The sequence below is a fragment of the Vitis riparia genome, chromosome 8, assembly GCF_004353265.1.
Source record: "Vitis riparia cultivar Riparia Gloire de Montpellier isolate 1030 chromosome 8, EGFV_Vit.rip_1.0, whole genome shotgun sequence".
Classification (NCBI taxonomy): Eukaryota; Viridiplantae; Streptophyta; class Magnoliopsida; order Vitales; family Vitaceae; genus Vitis; species Vitis riparia.
In genome coordinates, this window is record NC_048438.1 from 17,199,250 (window position 1) to 17,218,617 (window position 19,368).

General features: G+C 35.4%; 2 protein-coding genes across 5 annotated transcripts; both read right to left on the reverse strand.

Moving 5' to 3' along the window:
- Nucleotides 1–337: 337 nt before the first annotated feature.
- Nucleotides 338–16,849, reverse strand: LOC117920148 (mRNA-decapping enzyme-like protein). Of its 4 annotated transcripts, XR_004652214.1 has the most exons (10): nt 16,562–16,849; nt 16,124–16,164; nt 15,973–16,022; nt 12,466–12,610; nt 11,798–11,854; nt 3,259–3,382; nt 2,096–2,575; nt 930–1,046; nt 764–857; nt 338–559 (listed from the first exon to the last, which is right to left on the reverse strand). XR_004652214.1 is itself a non-coding variant. In XM_034837515.1 (8 exons), the coding sequence occupies exons 1-8, from the start codon at nt 16,718–16,720 to the stop codon at nt 990–992; spliced, it is 1,113 nt and encodes a 370-aa protein (XP_034693406.1). In that variant the 5' UTR covers nt 16,721–16,849; the 3' UTR covers nt 374–989. The 4 variants fall into 4 exon arrangements, 1 of the variants encoding a protein (XP_034693406.1); XR_004652215.1 differs by lacking the exon at nt 764–857; XR_004652213.1 differs by having other exon boundaries at nt 374–857.
- A 627-nt stretch (nt 16,850–17,476) lies between these two features.
- LOC117921005 (casparian strip membrane protein 1) lies at nt 17,477–18,864 on the reverse strand. The gene is made up of 3 exons (XM_034838740.1): nt 18,150–18,864; nt 17,923–18,046; nt 17,477–17,847 (listed from the first exon to the last, which is right to left on the reverse strand). The coding sequence occupies exons 1-3, from the start codon at nt 18,437–18,439 to the stop codon at nt 17,632–17,634; spliced, it is 630 nt and encodes a 209-aa protein (XP_034694631.1). The 5' UTR covers nt 18,440–18,864; the 3' UTR covers nt 17,477–17,631.
- Nucleotides 18,865–19,368: the final 504 nt, after the last annotated feature.

Here is a 19,368-nt window from a genome sequence, read left to right on the forward strand (position 1 = left end):
ATAAAATTTTAGTAGTTTGTATCTTCTTATCTCCCATTTTATTTATTTATTATTATTTATGTAGCTTTAGATTTTTGGTTTTAAAAATAAAAATTATTAGTTTTACTATATGATTAAATTTATTCGAGACAAAGTGATCTTATTAAAAATATAAATAATTTTGAAATTCAAAAAATTTAATTACATAAAAATATATGTGACGTATTGCATCTGAAGAAATTGCAACGGTCTTTTTGCTTTCTCAAAATGATTTAAGAATTACACGAAACCCTAAAATGCAAAGCTCTTCCAATCAAGACTTTAATAACACATCAATTTTATTTTTGGTTACTCATCCTTTTTGTGAATCATAAATCTTTATAGAAAGAACCAATTAAAAAGAAACAACAAAGTAGCATGACATTAAAATTCCTCTGAAAGCATGATAGAAATATCAAATAAGCCCTTAAAATGTGTCAGAAAGATACTATCACAAAGGCGCCTCTCCCAGGATCAGATGCATTCACTTCCAAACGATCATGCGCCTTCAAAATCTTCAATCTCTCACAGGAAGTTCCTTCTGTGAGTGTTAAATGTGGTCCAATCACTATTTCAACAACTTGATTACTTAATTAACGTGGGTTTGAATACACAACTACCACATTCCACAACCTAAACTGACATCATACAGAGAACTGGAAATTGAGAAAACACTATTCCTACAATTACTAACATTTGATTTATAGGAAGAGCAAGAAACAGATGGGTCCAAACAGGTGAGTACCGTTCTTCCAACTCTTCCAAGTGATCCAGCAACTCCTCAGCACAGCAAACATAAAGGGCTTATGACACACTGATGCTTTAGCAGTTCCCTTACACTGGAAATCATTATCCTACCATTAAATCTAAAGACTTAGCAAAAAGGCAGATATATGCAGAACTAATCTTACTTGCATTCTGTACTCCGTGAAAATCTGCAGAGGGAAGGCATCACCGAGTCTTTAAACTACTCAAGAAGTAAGCAACTTCAGCAACGCTTGGTGGACCATGTCAATGAATTGATTGTCCTAGGCACAAACCAAATCCAATGATAATGTCAATAACTGAGAAATTTCACATTCAACATATTAAAACAGTTTTAAACCCTGAAATCAGAACATCCAAAAGAAAAGTAAGCACTCTCTGGCAAGATAGGGAGAGAATAAGAAATGAAACAAAAATGCGTTTTTTTTCAAATCTAACCATTCCATCTAGTTAATAACATTTGGAATACTGCTCAAATGGCATCTGGAATCCAGTAGCCAATGTCCATAATTGACTGTTGAATAGACATGCAAATCCACATGTCTGCTTGCCTGTACACCCCTACAGATCAAATTCGGTCCCAAAACTTGTTCATCAAGGTAAGAAGACGAATTACCATTTGTCACCAATAGAAAAACCCTTCCGGGAGAAAAGATGCCAGGAAATTGTGTTAAGCTAAGACATTTTTCTCTACTATTATATTGTATATGCTAGGGCACTGGGCTCAATACTAACGACAATGCATTTTTGAGCAAGTTTTTTCAAACATATTCAAAGAATTTTTATATATCACAGTCCAAACCTTTTAATAAAGTACCATATGTTGTGAAAATAGAATAATTAAGCCATTTCTTATATGGCCTACTGGAATATGGGATCCAGTCACACATGGCATATAATCACCTAGAAGACAGTATGATGCATTATGTTAATTGATTCTAATGCTTAGCCAAAATCATATTTTTGGCTCTCTATGAATCTGACACCATTCCCATGTTTTATTTGACACTTATATCTGCAGCAATTGGCATAGCATCCATGATGGATGGACTTGTTAGAAAGATGAAGTGCAATTCCAGCACAAAAATCATGTAAATCAAAATTAGAAAACAAAATTTACTCGAAAAACTCAAGGTTACAAGAAGCTTCCATTAATTGTCTCAATGCCTTGCAACATTTTGACTTTAAAGAACACAAAAAAATTTCTTCCAGTAAAACATTAATTAATACTTATCAATAGAAGAAAGCAATACATGGTTCAAGCCATTATCAATAAAGCTGAAATTTCCTTTAACAAAAGAGATGGAAATACCTGAGCGAGCAATAAAAGAGCATCACGAACTTTGTCTCTGTTTATAACTGGTCCGTAATTTGGAGAAGGAGAAGAAGTAGGAGTAAGAGAGGCTGGGGGAGCAGGTGGTGGAAAGGGTTGAAGCATTGGAGCACCGTATGGGCGTTGCAGATTCAAGGGAGGATGAAGACCAGCAGTTGGCATAGACGAAGACATAGGTGGCATGATCAATGCGGACGAGGAAGAAGGTGGTGCAAAGAAAGAAGAGGGCTTCACGAGGTTAGTTGCCAGGTTGCTGCTGCTGATTGGGTCTGGAGTTTCATGGATAGGCAATGGCGGAGTGGAAGAAGCTGACCGAGGTAGGGATGGTACTTGCAAGGTTGGAACCGGGGAAGGAACAACACTTGGTGCATGGGAAAATGAAGGAACAGTTATAGACGGCTGATAAGATTGTCCTGAATTTGCCACATTTGAAGTGTTACTTCCGATGTTCATAGCTGCCTGCAGATATAGATGTGGGGGATTTTCTCTAGTCAGACACACCAAAATGAATGATGTTGTAAGATTTACTCTTTGGAACATCATAGCTGGTGTGCATTTGTAAATGACCAAAAATAAATAAAGAAAGAAAAGAGAAAAAAAGAAAGTTCAGTAATCTAATCTGATTTCCACTTTCTTTTTCTTTCCTTTTTCCCTCTCTACTTCATTCCATGTTGAATGATGCATGTTGTGCATTGGGAAGTCCAATGATCAATGATGTAAATTATACATGTATACTCTCCAATAAAAGGAAATTTTCCAAATCAACAAAAGCTTTTGGTCCCATCTGAATCATCGCCTCCACAGCTTAAGTTCTGAAGATCTCAGAACATGTGCAGATGCATTTCATATACAGAGGAAAATAGACAAAGGCCAATTTGATTAATTGGAAATAACCTATGAGATGGGTATTAAATAAATATAGAATTTTTTGCAGACCTGAGATAGGAGATTTAAGAAGGAAAATTAATTATTCATTTTGATTGGAATGAGAAATATCATTAAGTTCTGAATGATTGAGAAACTAACACTATCATAACATCCATGGTCATTTCACTTAAAATAGAAAAAAAACTCCAGGTGGTATAAAAAATTCTCATGTCTTAAAAGGACTCGATGGAATGATGTTGAGGTAGAGTACATACACCAAAGAAGTTTACAAATGTAGAATCTTCAGGAGCATCTGTGGTGGCAGAAGCAGTTGATGATGGCTCCAGCATGCCTTCCATGACTGCCATTGTTGGAACAGCTTCAAGTTCTTCAAACTCACTATATTTTAACAAAATGGAATGAGAGGAAGAATTAGATATTGAGATTAAAATACAAATTTCCCAATAAACATAATCAATTAAAGGACACAACTATCAGTAACTGTCACCTGATCAATGAAGGACACAACTGCTAACAACTGTTATCTAGTGACAAAATTGTTTTTGATACGTAAAGATAGATATGCATAAATTAGTAATAGAAAAAGGTACACCAGAGTACACAAGACACAGGACACAGGACTAGAGTATACAGGATGTATACAAAGAGTGCCTAAATTATCTTGTGACACAATATAATCCAATAGAAATCTAAATCCTTTGGTTCCAAGTGTACCTCCTGATAGAGACTAAAAGCACCAATTTTGAATCTTCAATGTACAGGATAACAGATATTCCTATTCACATCAAATTAGTATTGCCATTCCTAAGTTTTATTTTATCATAAAATTATTCACATTAGCTTAGTTCATTCTATTTAGGATTCTTGAATTGCTTATAAACAGGGCTGAGTACATCAAAGAAAAAACAGTTAATATTATTTATTTAGAATTATTTAGAAAAATTACTACTTTTCTTTTTCTCCTTACTTCTTTATATTTCTCATTTAATTTTTGTTTTTCTTCTCTTTCTTATCTAAGTCATACTTCTTTTCTCACCTATTCTCTGTCTCTCCTCATTTTTTGCTATCTTGCGTCAATTTGGTCTTAGAATTTTATTTTATTTTTTGATAGATAAAAAAAGATGTATATAAAGAAAAGAGTAGACACCAAAAGCAATGTCCTTAAAGCATACAGAGAGTATACAAAATAAGCCAAAAGGCTCAAACCATAGGGGGAGGGATAGAAACAAAAACATCACCTGCCCTTACTTAGAGCCTAACCAATCAATGAAGCTAACAAGCAAAGAAGGGCTCAAATCCATAGACACCCTAACCCAAGACCTAAGGTTACATACAAAAGAATTTTTCAATCTTTGGAGCGAAAGCTCCTCATTACTAAACACTCAAATATTCCTTTCCTTCCATACTGTCCAAAATAAACATAAGGGGGTCATTTGCCAAGCCTTTTTACGAACTTTACCCATAAAAGCCCCATGCCACCCAAGAAGAGTTTTCTTCATTGAACAAGAAAGAATCCAAGCCACACCAAAAAGGGAGAAGAGAAGATTCCAAAGAACCCAAGTCTTTGCACAATGAAGAAAAAGGTGATCCACCGTCTCTACTTCAGAGAGGCATAGAAAACACCTATTAGTCAAAAAGTGTCCCCTCCTTTGAAGTTGGTCCAAAGTTAAGACTTTCCCCCAAGAAGCCTTCCAAGCAAAGAATGCCACCTTAAGAGGCACACTCACCCTCCAAATACTACCACTAGGGAACAAAGGAGAATCTCCGGGCTCCAAGATTAAAAAAAGATACTTGATCGAAAAGGTGTCATACCTCGAAGCTGTCAAAATCACTCTATCTTCCACCTCCTTATGCACCCTAAAAGCTTAGATCTTTTGCAAAAAACGCTCCACCAACTCTACCTCCCAATCATTAAACACCCTTGAGAAAAGAAGGGTCCAACCACTCCCATCACCATCAAGGTTCCAAACATCCGACACCCAAGCTTCCTTAGCGTAGAAATGGGAAATAAGGACGGAAGTACTCACAAAGTGGCTCATCTCCACACCATTTGTCCATCTAAAATCTCACTCTCTACCCATTACCCATTTGGTAGGCCTACCTACCACTCAAATAAATCCACTCCTTCCTAATTGCTTTCCATAATCCCACACCATACCTCTCATTCACTGCACGAGAATGCCACCCCTCATCCTCTTCACCATACTTGTGATTGATGACTTACTTCCAAAAGGCCTCTCCTTCATTGGCAAACCGCCAATTCCACTTGCTTAAGAAGCTTATATTCATTAGAGCTAGATTTCTCACACCCAAACCACTTTTCTTTTTTTCCAAGCAAACCATGTTCCACCTAACAAGATGCAGTTTCTGCACAAGAGCTCCACCACCCCAAAGAAAATCCCTTTGAATCTTTTCTAATCTCAACCTCAATTTTCTTAGCATGCAAGAAAGGGACATGAAATAGATAGGCATACTAGATAAAGTGCTTCGGATTAGAATGAGTCTCCTTCCTTTTGAGATATACTGTCTCTTCCACATTGCTAGCCTTTTTCGAAATCTCTCTTCAACGTCATCCCACACCTCCACTGATTTGAAAGGGGCCCCCAAAGGCATACCCAAATAGCAAAATGGGAGACCACCCACTTTACACCCCAACTCCAAGGCCAAGTCCTCTATATTATGCACCCTGCCCACCGAAATTAACTCGTTTTTTCTCAAGATTGATTCTCAAACCTGAGCAAGCCTCAAACCACATGAGAAGTCAGCTTAGATAAGTCATCTAGTCTCAAAACGCCTCACAAAACACTAATGTATCATCAACAAATAATAAGTGCAAGATTAGAATCCCCTCACCACTCCTACCTCTCACCCTCCAACCAGATAAGAAGCCCCCACTAATAGCCCTCCTCAATAGACAACTAAACACCTCTATGGTTATCACAAACAAATAAGGGGAGAGATGATCTCCTTGTCTCAAGCCCCTCGAACTTTGGAAAAAACCGGAAAGAGATCCATTTACTAAAACAGAAAATTTCACAGTGGAAATGCAACATTCTATCCATTTTATCCATTTCTCCCCAAAGCCCATCTTTCTGAGCATTGCAAACAAAAACTTCCAATTCACATGACCATCCGCCTTCTCTATATCCAATTTGGTATTAGAATTAGATCAATTCAATATGCCTATCTGCACTTATAAGCTTCAATCGTGGGAAGTGCTCTTCAACAGGAAACGTAGAGCTTGCTTATAATAAATATATATATAAAGAGAAAGAAGAAGAAGAGAAGAAGAAGAAGAAGAAGAAAAAGATGGTGATTGTTTCTATGCAAGAAATTTTAATCATAATTATTGGTCGAGACAGTCCAAATTAATCGAAGACTAATTAAACAAATGATAAAGTATACTCTCATCAAATCTCGGTTAATATCTTATCATGTGAGAATTGTGTCCACCTTCAGATTTCAAATTTTCAACTAATGAAGCTACCCTCAAGCCCATATTCTTTTATTTAACTTCTTTAATTTTTTTTTCTTTCCTTCAATTCCTACACACAGAAACACACAAAAGAGAGAAAGAGAGAGATCCTTCATTAAATTTGTTATTTCCACATCAAATCTTAATAATTTTGATTAGTTTGTTTATTATGATTTGAGAAGTATATCAATATATTCCTTAAAATTAAAAAAAAAAATTAAAATAAAAAAATTTAAAAATAAAACTTTTATTTTATAGGTTTAAAAAAGAAAAAAACTCATCCATATATCTCATAATTTTCAATATTTTCTTCCTCTATGAACTCTAGTGAATCACAAAATCCATGGCAGCATTCTATAAACCAACTTTGCAGTAAACTTGAATAGAATTTTATTCTAAATTTACCAAACTAAATTCCAAGATAGCTAGACAATTCTCTTAATTGTAAATCAATTTAGGCTACGGCCAACTAAAGGCATCTATTTGAATCAGCTTTTTCCTCCACCCTAGGATAAAATAGAGAAGAGTCTCATGTTAGAATGCCTACTAAAATAGGGGACATGCTATCCATCACTTTCAGTGGTTTTGGTTTATCGAGGAGAGAGATAGTTTTATGGCAAGCTGCGTGCATAGCTTTAATTTGGGTTGTGTAGCAGGAGAGAAATGCGAGGATTTTTTAGGATAAAGCAAGGAATCCAGAGAGTCTTTGGGATTCTATTTTTTTCCTTGCTTCTCTTTGGGCTTTTTGTTCCAAGGTTTTTAAGGGAACCCCCCTTATTGTGTTAGAACTTGATTGGTTAGCGGCATGTAGTTCCGATGGGTTGGTTTAGCCTAGAGTAGTTGTTCGTTATTACAGTGTAATTTCTTATTTTTGGTTTCTTGTAGACTAGTTTTCTTTGGTGGGAGGATTCCTCATCCTTCTCTTGTACTTCTTTTTTCTATTAATATATTCCTTTGTCGTTTCCTATCAAAAAAAAAAAAAAAATCCTATACCTAAGGTCTTGCCAAGGTCTCTTATCCACACATATTGATGTACAATATAAGAACCTTAGAAGACCTATAAAGGGAAGTAAAGTCCAAAAGTCCAGAATGTGACATTCAATGAGAATCCTAATGATGGACTAGGGGCCACGGGTCAGACTGACTCATTCATGGGAGAACAAAGGAAGGATTTCTGTAGGCAACAACACCATTGGATCATGGAAACTTTTACCAACCTATTAGGCATGCACCGTAGACAGTTGTCCAGACATTCACATGATGATTTGGGTGATAAAGAAGGTTTAAGTAGATTGCCCTAGTTATCAATGGTTAGACCCTTATGCTTTTCTTGATTGGTTAGCTGACTTGAGGATTATTTTGAATATTATGACACTTCAGATACCCAGCCCCCCTTTGCCACAATGAAGCTTGTTGGTTTTGCAAAGTAATATTAGCAAAATATCCAGTCTAATCTAGAGAGTGCAGGTAAGGGACCAATTATCATTTGGGTTGAAATAAAACAAATATTTGAAAGAAAAATATCTCCCTGCATATCATTAGAGGTGGTTAGATCAATCCAAAATGTGACATTCGATGAGAATCCTAATGATGGACTAGGGGCCATGGGTGAGAGTGGCTCATTCATGGGATAACAAAGGAAGGATTTCTGTGGGCAACACCACCATTGGTTCATGGAAACTTTTACCAACCTATTAGGCATGAACCTCTTAGACATTTGTCTAGACATTCACATGATGATTTAGGTGATAAAGAAGGTTTGAGTAGATTGCCCTGGTTATCAAAGGTTAGACCCTTATGCTTTCCTTGATTGGTTAGCTGACTTCAGGATTATTTTGAATAGTATGACACTTCAGATGCCTAGCCCCCCTTTGCCACAATGAAGCTCATTGGTTTTACCAAGCAATATATGCAAAATATCCAGTCTAATCTAGAGTCTGCAGGAAAGGGAAACAATCATCATTTGGGTTGAAAAAAAACAAATATTTGAAAGAAAAGTATCTCCCTGCATATCATTAGAAGCAGTTAGATCAGTGGATTAATCTTAGGCAATCATCATCCAAGTGACAAACTACTTAGCTCATATTAAGGAGCTTCAACTGAGATGTGAAGTGAGGGAGGAAGTCCAGGTAACTATGGCAAAAAATCCTTCATGGGTTGAAACCAAAATTATAAGAGGTTGTAAGCCTTCATTGCCTTGATACTAGAGAAGCCTATCACAAGGGTTTAGAAATTGGAAAGTATCTTAAAATTCCTCATCCAGGATGCATGCCTTCTCAAGTCAAGGAGTCTTATCAGTCCAAGGATCATCTCATCATAAGTAGGAAACAACATGAGGACTGGTAATATTGTAAAACCTGCCATGTTGCTCCACGTGGAAGCAATAACATTGGCCAAGAAGCAACCAATGAGAGGGGAAGAGAGTCTATATTAAGTAATCCTCAGTCTAGTAGTTCTAGCGTAGAATAACACCATTATCATGGAAGGGGTCATATAGCTTCATGGTGTCCACATGGCACCCCAAGCTTAGAGCAAGAGCCTGAGGATTCACAAGAAGGTGAGAATAGTGAATAATTTTTAAGTTCATAACCCCCACCTGATTTAGGAAAAGAAAAAGAGTGGGCTACCAATGACACCATATTAATTTTCTGTGGTGTATTCTGTCTGCTTCTAAGGATGGCAATGAGTGGAATGCACTTGCATTTTTCACATTTATATTGAATGTGAGGATAAAATATGCAGACTCATTATTAATAGTGGTAGCTCTATTAATATGATTTCTAAGTGCTGTTGCTGGGACAAAACTGCAATCTAAACCATATCCATGACCATATAAGGTAGCTTTAGGTAGATAACAGTTTATTGCTTGTGTCTAACCAAGTATTTACTTCACATTAAAATGGGAGACCATTCAAATAGAACTTGGTGTCGTGTTCTTCCTAGTGTTGCTCATATTCTCTTAGGTCGTCCTTGGTTATATATGTGCTTGATGTCACCCATTATGGCAGGAAAAATACTTACTAGTTGAAATATCAAGGTAAGTCTATCTTGTTAAAACCTGCTGAACCCGCTAAAAAGGATAGCAAGGCACAACCTAGGCCATCAACCTAATCGAGAGGTTCCTCATCTCAGGCACCTAAAACATCTACTCAAAACTCTTAAAATGCAGAACCTTCATATTTCAACACAAAAAGATTTTAAGAAAAAGGACAAGACCCCTTAATTGCTTGCTTACTGGTTAACATTATCTCTCAAGAGTTTGTTAGCAGCTAACACTACATCCCATGATCCCATGCCACATACGACAAATAATTGCATTAGATAATGAAAATTATAAACTTGTTAGTTGTTATTGATATGCATTTAGAAATTGGGAATTGAGCGAGAAAGATTGCATCATGATCCATATTTGCCCTGAGTAATACCCAAAACATTTCTCCAAGAAAGCTATTTTCTCAAGTCAATGAATTTTTTCATATCATTCACAAACTTGGACCTAAATATTTACTGATTTGACACACAATATGAATGTTAGTCCAATTTGTGTGGAAGCAAATAGGGGATGTGTTTGATGATAAGGTTAAGAGTTCCTCCCTAGTGGTTGTCAGTTGTTTAGTTTCTGATGCAATATAGATTTCAGACAAGTTTCGGCAACTTGATCCTAATCTTCTTGAGCAATACTGCACCCATAACTCATCGGAGTTTAGTTCTTTTCCATTAGGTATTATCAATGAAGATGAAAATAACCAATTTCAAGTGTATTATAGGAAAAGATTAGGGGGATTCCCCAAGAGTTTTATTAACATTAGGAGTATTATTAAGGTTTTATTACTCGTTCTCTTACTAGTTTCATTGATTGCCTAGGTTCTAATTGAGGGCAAGTGATGGTTTTTTGTTCTCTCCCTCCCCTACTTGGCTAAGCCTTTTGGCAGCTAGTGTACACTTCCTGTATACTTTGGGACACTGTTTGCGCATTTTCCTTTTAATACATACTCCTTTGTTTTACCTATCAAATAAAATAAAATAAAATAAAATTAATGTGTTATTTTATTTAGGATTCTTGAATTGCTTATAAATATTGCTCAATACATCAAAGAACAAGCAATTACTACTATTGTTATTTAAAATTATTTCAAAAAATTGTAACTTTTCTTTCACTCCCTACTTCTCCATATTTCTCATGTAATTTTTGTTTTTGTTTTCCTCATCTATCTTTTGTTCTTTCTCATCTAATTGCTAATTCTTTTCTTACCTGTTTTTTCTCCCTTTTCATCAAAATTTCCTAATTATCCATATTTTTCTCTCCCTCTTGCTTCTACTCTATCCCCTCCTTAATTTTATTTTGTATTTTACCGTCTCCATAGTTTCATAAACCAAAACCATGTCATCTGAAACTACCACCCCTCCTCACCCCCTCTCTTGGAAAAAAAAAAATTAGAGGTTCTTTCGGAAATGAGTTATGGAATCAACTATTCAAAATAAGCTATCCCATGCATGCTACTATTTCCTAAACAAGCCCTTCATAACATTAAAAGTATTTTCTTAGAATGCTTAATTCTCTAATTCCATTGAATTAGCTCTCTAATAACTGATGTCATATACTTCATCTAAATAATAGCATTTCAAATCCTTCCCCTTTGACCAAACTTCCCAAGGAAAACTGCTTCAGAAGATCATCACAATAGTGGATCTCCACCTCTTCCAACCAAAGTGGTTCTCAAATCAATTTCTTCCATGTTGATATTAGAATTCCAACCACCCTTCCCTTCACCTTATTCATTAACAACCTGCCATCCCCATAAACTATCTTTCCACACCAAGTCTTCATAACCGTTTGCCTAAAACAGCTTTATTGAACAGCAGTTTCTTCCCTATCACTATTAGAATTCTAACCACTCTTCCCTTCCCCTAATTTGTTAACTACCATTCATCCCCATAAACTACCTTCCCACACCTTAATAAATATACTCATGAAACTCAATCCACTACAATGTGTTGCAGTGCAAACTTTCTCCCATATTTCACACTGGATCAAGGGACAAAGAGCTGTGTGACTTGAAGATAATGATATATTACAATATTTGTGAAAAAATGTAATCTGAAAGGCCATGACAACAGAGAATCTAATAAGATTAAAACTTTAAAACTTAATCCAATTAAACAATTCTGGTTTTATTACTTCAAGCAATTGCACATTACCTTTAAAGAATTAACTCCAAAAAGCAATAAGTAACACAAATTATCAAATAAGAGTGAAGCTATAAAGGTCAACCCACTGGGAAATTATGGTTTCATTACCTTAAGAAATTAACCATTACCTTTTGCTTGAAGATAATTTGGGCTTTGGAGGAACCTTTGAGTATGCATTAAGTATCCTGAACAAAGAAAGGATAAACAACATAATGATTTAAATCACCCAATAGTTGTGTATGTCAGCAACCTCTAAAGAAGTAAAGATAAATATGCAAGTTCTTTCATATCCAACAGAAGGAAGACATAATATTAAAGGTAAGAGAATCAATGAAACATCACTCATACAAAAAAAGGTCCCATGTAAAAGAAAGATCGAAAAGGGTCGTTTTATTGGTTTATCTTGTTTCAAACAATTTCCTCTAATGGATAGAAGGGTGATTGTGGCAGCATTGGTATTCTCATGATAATCAGGTCCAGAAGAACCTGAGCCACCAAACAAAAGGCCCACAAGTGAAGCATGACTGATCCCCATAGTCATTTGATATCTTCTCAGCACCATAGGCAGCAAAACTAAGACAACTTTAAGCACTATACAGAGAAAAAAAGAAAAGGTGGTGGGGAATCTTCTGTAATGACAAAAGGGTCGTTTTACAAGAAAATTTGCCATAAGATCTTTCAACAACCTAAATCTGATCCATATATAAATTAAGCAAGCACCACATAGATAAAATCTAACTTAGAAACATGTAATTCATTATTGACATAAATGAGAGAGATGTGAAAGAAATAATACCTACTAAAGAGATTTGCAACTTCCTCACATTCACGTGAATTGTAAAACCAAATACCATTGACGTCCTGGGCAGCATTTCGGTACAGTAAATATGGAACCTGAACATCATACTCAAAATCCCCTAAGAGATTCTCCACTAGATTATCTTTCCATGGGAAAAAGAAAAAGAAAAAAAGGACATGTCAAGACCCATTACTACAAATGTATATATGGATACAAATGCAAATACCCAACAAGTAGCGCATCTAAATAGTAGTGAACATTCTAAAACACAAACATGTGACACGACTAGACACATGACAAGATGAGTTGTATGTTCTGAATTTTAAATTTAATAGTTAGAAGAGTCACTACTTAAATTGGTAAGGTTTCTTAACAATCATGTTTCTCATTTGCGCATTAAAAAAGATATGAAAAAGAATTAAAGGTCTCAATACATACATACATATATATATATATATATATATATATATATATATATATATATATATATATATAAGAAATAAAGAAATTCATTGATATGGATTTGAAAGTATAAGTGAAGACTGAGGAATCCCTCCCCAATTTACAAAATCCCACCAAAAGAAGAGGTGGAGAAACCTTCTTCAATATACTAAGGAGAACTATACATTGGTTGAGTGCCACATGAGACTATAAAAGGAAAAGAGACTCAATACTCCTTACAAGTTAATACAATAAGGACTCAAAGCATTGCTCCTCTCTTTGCTATTTAACCATCTTGATCTAGGTACCAAATTATAATCAAGTTGGATAACATTGTGAGGAGTGCCCTTGAAAGCCATAGTAGTAGAGGCCCAAAAAGAAGAATAGAAATAAATTAGGTCCTATATCATATCTGAAGAGTCCTTACATTTCTTTCCCACCATAGTATCAAAATTAGCATAAGACAAGTGATTTGCCATAGAACATTGCCTCTAATAGTACTCCCCAAACCCTAAATGAAATGGTCATCATATCTCCCATACTTCTAGGACGAACCCAATCTATCCTGACCAATTTAAATAGCTTATGGCATAGCCCCAAGGCCCCAATAGTCAATGAACCATGGTCTCATGTCATTTCATCTAGAATTAGATTGTAACAAATTTATAGCCAATCAACCAAGGTAAATTTATCTTGTTCAACATCCACCCACAAAAGATTCACAATTAAGAACAAAATAAAAATAGAATAAATTTGGAAAAACTGCCAACACTACATCTTAATTAGCCAAATTTCATATTGAGAATAGAAGGGGAACAAGCAAGGCATGAAGAAGAGTTAGGTTCTATGATGGTTCAAAGTCATGGTTGCAACCATTGACTCGGAGGGTCTTAAGGCATATCAGTCTCAATGTCTTAGCTTGGTAGCAGATGAAATCCAAAATAAAATAGTTAAAACTTTAAAAAATTTTAAAAATATTAGAATTTTTTATTTTTTTATAAAAAGAACATGATTAAATAAGCTTAAAAAACTAATAAAATAAATTATTATGGAAATTGGAATTCTTCAAAGAATTTCTAAAACTAAAATTGAACAAACCCAACTGTTTATTTACAAAACTCAAAGTAGGAAAAATGAAAAGTTGTAATTTATACCACCCATTAGTATTTTAAAACAATAAAATAATACATTAACTCTAAATGCTATTTATACCACACATCTTAGCATTTAAAATAATAATTACCTCCTTGTCTTCAAATCCCTAATTCCCAAACACCACCAACTCATACCACAAAGAGAGAGGAGCAACCCAATTTGGCAAAGCATAGAGCTTCCTCTACAATACACACCCACATGAGTGACACTATGGAGACAAAGCAAAGAGAGATGATAGACCAGCATGCAGGATCGCTGTCAATGGAGGACAAGGTATCTTACATTTCTCACCCGTCACCATAGTGGCACCACCGACATGAAGATAATGCAGTCCATCCGTTGTGAAGTTAGCAATGAAATGCTTTCAACCTCCTCTTCTTATACACCTCCAAGACAATCAGGGGTTGGATTGAAAAACTTTTCAAAGACTTCATCGAGAGTTCATCTTCATCACAAGTCTTAAATCATAGGTCATTCAAAAGTTTTCCTTTTGAATGACCACCTTTTATTTTTCAAAGATTTCTCAATTGTGGTTGTTGTTTGGTGTTCTTTTGTTGTGATTTGAAAGGAAAAAAATTGATTTCTTAGTTTAACTTGGGAATTTTTTGGCAACATTTTGGCAACTCGGAAGATTAATCAACTCAATTGAGTTTAACCAATTTATGGCCAAGTATTTGTGTTGTTGTTTGGTATTCTTTTATGTCCTCTCTCTTTTGGATGTGCCTTTTGATGCACGTTGTATTAATCCCATGTACTTTAACTAGTTATTTATTTGGCGTTTATTTCGACAATCTTATTATTTGCCTATAAAAAATGTTGGTAATTTTAAAGGAATCATTAAAGGATTTTTTTAATCATTATCCAAAGAACCATTTGTGGAGAGAGAAGAAGGGAAACGGAGAAGGAGGGTAGGGGAGAAGAGACTTGTGGAAAACATTTTTGTAACAATTTCCAATTTGTTCTCCATGTGTTCTCTGAAATTTTTAGCTATAGAAGAAATCATTAGAGAAAGTTTCTCCAAAGTTCACAAAAGGCCTCACTTCAATATTTTTTTCAAAAATGTGTTTATAGGCATACAAGTTTCTCTCTCAACAATTGTCACAAACTGAGTAGGCCACATCCTTTATGTACCTCATGGCTGAATTTGGATTGACTTCAGCGTGGCCTCAACTCCTTACCAGTGCTTATAATAGGTTACAGGGTCCCCTATTATTAGCAGCTGCAGAAGGTACCCTTCTTATACACTTCAGATGTGGGGTTTGAATAAACTCATCAAGCTGTCAAGCACCTCCAAGTTACTTCCAAGACCTCTAAGTCACTTCAAGCACCTCAATGGTGCTTATAAATACCTTAAAATCTGCAAAAGCATCTAGAAAACTCCTCCAAGCACTCTAAAGTTCTGAAATACTCCAGAGCTAAATGAGAGTTTGGAGAATACAAAATCGTAGGTATCCAAAATTGAGGGTGATATGTGACAAAAAGGTAACCTAGCAACCATTCAATTAAAAAATAATAATAATAATAGAATTATTAAACTATCAGTTGTCCCAAAAGCTCAAACCGGTAGGAAATGCGCTAACAATGTTCATTGAGCTGCCAACACTAACCTGATAAAGAATTAATAATAAAACTTCAAGAATTGAGTACTCTCAAGAAAATCATTCTAGCAACTGTTATATGTAGCAAAAGGATTAATATAGTGGCAAAACAATCGGTCTAGTAACTAGTGCAGGCTCACCATCGCTCTAGATTAATCAGACAACAGGACAACATTGATTTGACATTCTGGTTATATTCTATTAGTGGTTTATCACAAGCGCCTGAGAATAACCAGAAAGAGATTATATAACAAGGGTAGAGATAGCCAGACATCTTCTTTAACAAAATAATGAAAGAACAAATCCAAACCTGTGTTTCTTCGGTTCATTACAATGAACTGGAACCGGGGTTGTGAGTTCCTGTAATAACATAACATCAACAGAGGGCGAGTCAATTCCTTATGTACTAAATACCCATTAATATGTTGGAAAATAAATATCAACCCAGGAAAAACTACTACCTCTTCACGACAAAGAGAGATCCTTCAACGTCTTTGCGACTCTACAACCACAAGCAAAAACCTAAGTAAATAAATAATTCAACAAATATCAATAAAAATTCACAAAACAGGCAAAGATTCAAGAAATTCAATGATAAAAAGGCAAAATGAAAGGAGGACTCATTTAATAGCTTACAAATCTTTCATTTAATTGCTTACAAAAGTAAGCGAAGCAAGAGAAAATAAAATTGAATTCAATTTCAATGTGAATTTGATTTCCATAAATTAGAAGAAAAAATTAGCAGTTGAACTTGAATAAGACTCGACTAGATGGAGCTTTTTGATTCCATGGAAGTTTATAAAAGGAATAATCAAAGATTCAAAACCAGGAAATTTTCGTCATATTTTTTCACAATTCCTCATCAACCTAAAGGAACACCAACAAAATGAAAAACAAACCCATTGATTGAGCTCAATATTGAATTCGTAAAAGGTAACATGCGCCGCCGTTATCAGAATCTCTTCGATGTAAGGATCCATTCTCTGAAGAACGGTGAGATTGAGGAGCTTGGTACTATGTTGATCGAGATTCGGCATCAGTTTCCCCGTCTGAGACATCTCCACTCCGACTCCGAAACCCTAAACCCTAGCACAGATTTTTCCTTCAGAATTTTCTTCAATTTTCCGGGAAAATCTTGAGGTCGGTGAAACTTCAGGAGAGAGAAACAGTGTGCGTCGCTGAGTATTGGAAACACTGCTCTAATAGCGATGGGCCTAACGTTGTTTCTACTTCTAGTACCGTGTCAATTACCAAATTAGCCTTGTAGTTCTTTATTTTTTTTCCCAACCTATTTTTAGAATTTTTTTATTTATTTCTTACCAAAAAAAACAAAAAATTTCTAACACAAAATTATATCATTCCAAAAAAAAAAAAAAACATTTAGCTTCCTTTTATTTTATCAAAATCCACCAACTTATAACTGAAACATTAAATATTTTTTGAAAAGCACAAATTTCTATATTTTAGAAAAAATAAAAATACATATATTTATTTTTCAAATAAATGGAAAAACTTTATGAAATAAATATATCATTTATGTTCCCATAAATTCTTTGAGATGTATGTGGACCTTACATGCATTCTATTAGATTATGAGACTCATTTTCTCTTGAAAAATTATTTATTTTTTTAGAGAATTAGAATCCTTATTTTATGAATCCACATTTTTCAAGTGCGTTATCACTTAATACGTCTTTTTCTAAAAATTAATTTTTTATAAATAAAAAACGAGTCTCATCATCAAATGAGAATGCATATGAAAAATACGGTCCATAATGCCACAACCCTGTAATGTTATAATTTGAATAAGGATATGACAAATATTGATAGATTTTCCATTGCAAATTTTCTTGTACAGACAAATCAATTATACATAATTTTTTTCCTTTAACGATCACACAACAGAGTTGAAATAAGAAAGAAACCACGAGGAGAACATTCAATATGAACGATTCGCATCATCCTCTGATCAGTGCTTTCTGAGAGCCAAGGCAGACATCATAACCAACAACATGAAGATAACCACAGCTATGAATGATGCCACCACGGCCCCGCTCACACTCTGGCAGAAATCACTAAATTGCTGACAGATTGCTATCCAATTTGCGCTTGAGTCGCCGTTGTGTGCCAAGTAAACTATGGCAGTGGCTGAGGCTGCCCCAGCCGTGGTCAAAGCAAGCATCACCTGCAATCAACCGACACGGGACTTAAGGTGGAATTCCTTTTTTTTTCTTTCAAATACAATGAAGCTGAAGCTTACAGTGTCAGAGATGATCAGAAGCAGCCTTATTCCCTGCGCATGTGGGCGAAAGATGCTCACTAATGAAAAGGGTAGAGAGAGGACGAGGTAGCCACTGGCTATAGCAGTCGCAACTACGAAAAACCTGCATTTACGTGTGTAATAGTATGAATTTTGATCAATAGGTTTGCATAGAAAAATGATTCCTTCTTGGAAAAAACTCTCCAGATGTAATAAAAATTACTCACATAAACGCAGGCAGGTCGTCAAAACTAGCTTGGAACTGGAAGAACTGGGTAAAGAAGGGAAGAGTTTCATCAGTAGTTCCCATGGTGGTAGCAGCGGCCAGTGTAGCTGCTATAGCAACTAGCCTTAGGAGGAAATCGAATATAGCAAGCCCCTTCTTCCATCCTGCATTCGGGTGTGGGGTAGCTTTAGTGGTTGCAACTATGGGAGCTGCAATGAGAGGGGCTTTCCCTTTGGCTTCAGCCCTTGTCTCTGGGACATCGATTGTAGTTGCGTTGGCGCCGCTGCTCATTTTGTGTTGTAGGATATGTTTATGCGTCCGAGGGAAAGAAATAGGAGACAACTCAAAGCTTGTGATGAAGATGGCTGGATATATGGATGAACCTTATATATATATATATATAGAAACCAAAAGGAGAGAGTTGGTTTAAACAGTCAGTCTATAAAATTGTAAAGTGGGTCTATAATTCAGTTGTTGCCAATCTGAAATCACTTTTAATCCTAATTCAATAACAAAACAAACAGAGAGATGCAATTGGGCAGATGGGGAGGAGTTGGTGGATCAAACATTCAAAGTCAAGTCAACCAAATGATATGTAATTAATACCCACTTGAACCATCATCACAATTGCTTCCTGCCATTTTTCACCTACGTATCAGAGTGTTGAGCTTCATAGATAATGGATAAGAATCATAAGATATCATGAAGAGGCTTTACTACAAAAAGTACTATAATAAATGTGAAATACAGACTTGATATAACTAACCAACTTTACTCTCAATCAGCCAACCAAACCACCTTCTCTTCTCTAACCCAATGTTGTAAGCTGCCATCATCCATCTCCCACTAAAAGAGATCAATAAAGACGTCTTTTAAGGTTGTCAGCTAGTTTTCTAGATCTTTTCATCATTGAAAAACTTTAAACAATTTCCACTTAAAAGAGCTCAGAGTAGGTAATCAATAATAATTCCCAATCTGTCAGTGGGCCTGACCTGTATATGGTTAGCGAGACTGACCTGCATAAGAGCTCCTGTCTGGAAATTTGGAAGAATACTTCGACCAAATCATGTCATAAATCAAGCGCAGTTGTCGATTGAGTTACCTTTGTCCTTTTTACATGTAAGGACATCCTGAGAGTTGCAGAGAAAAGGGGCTAAAGAGAAAGCAAACGCACATCAATTATAACAAAAAAACAAACAAATACACTATCATGAACCAGT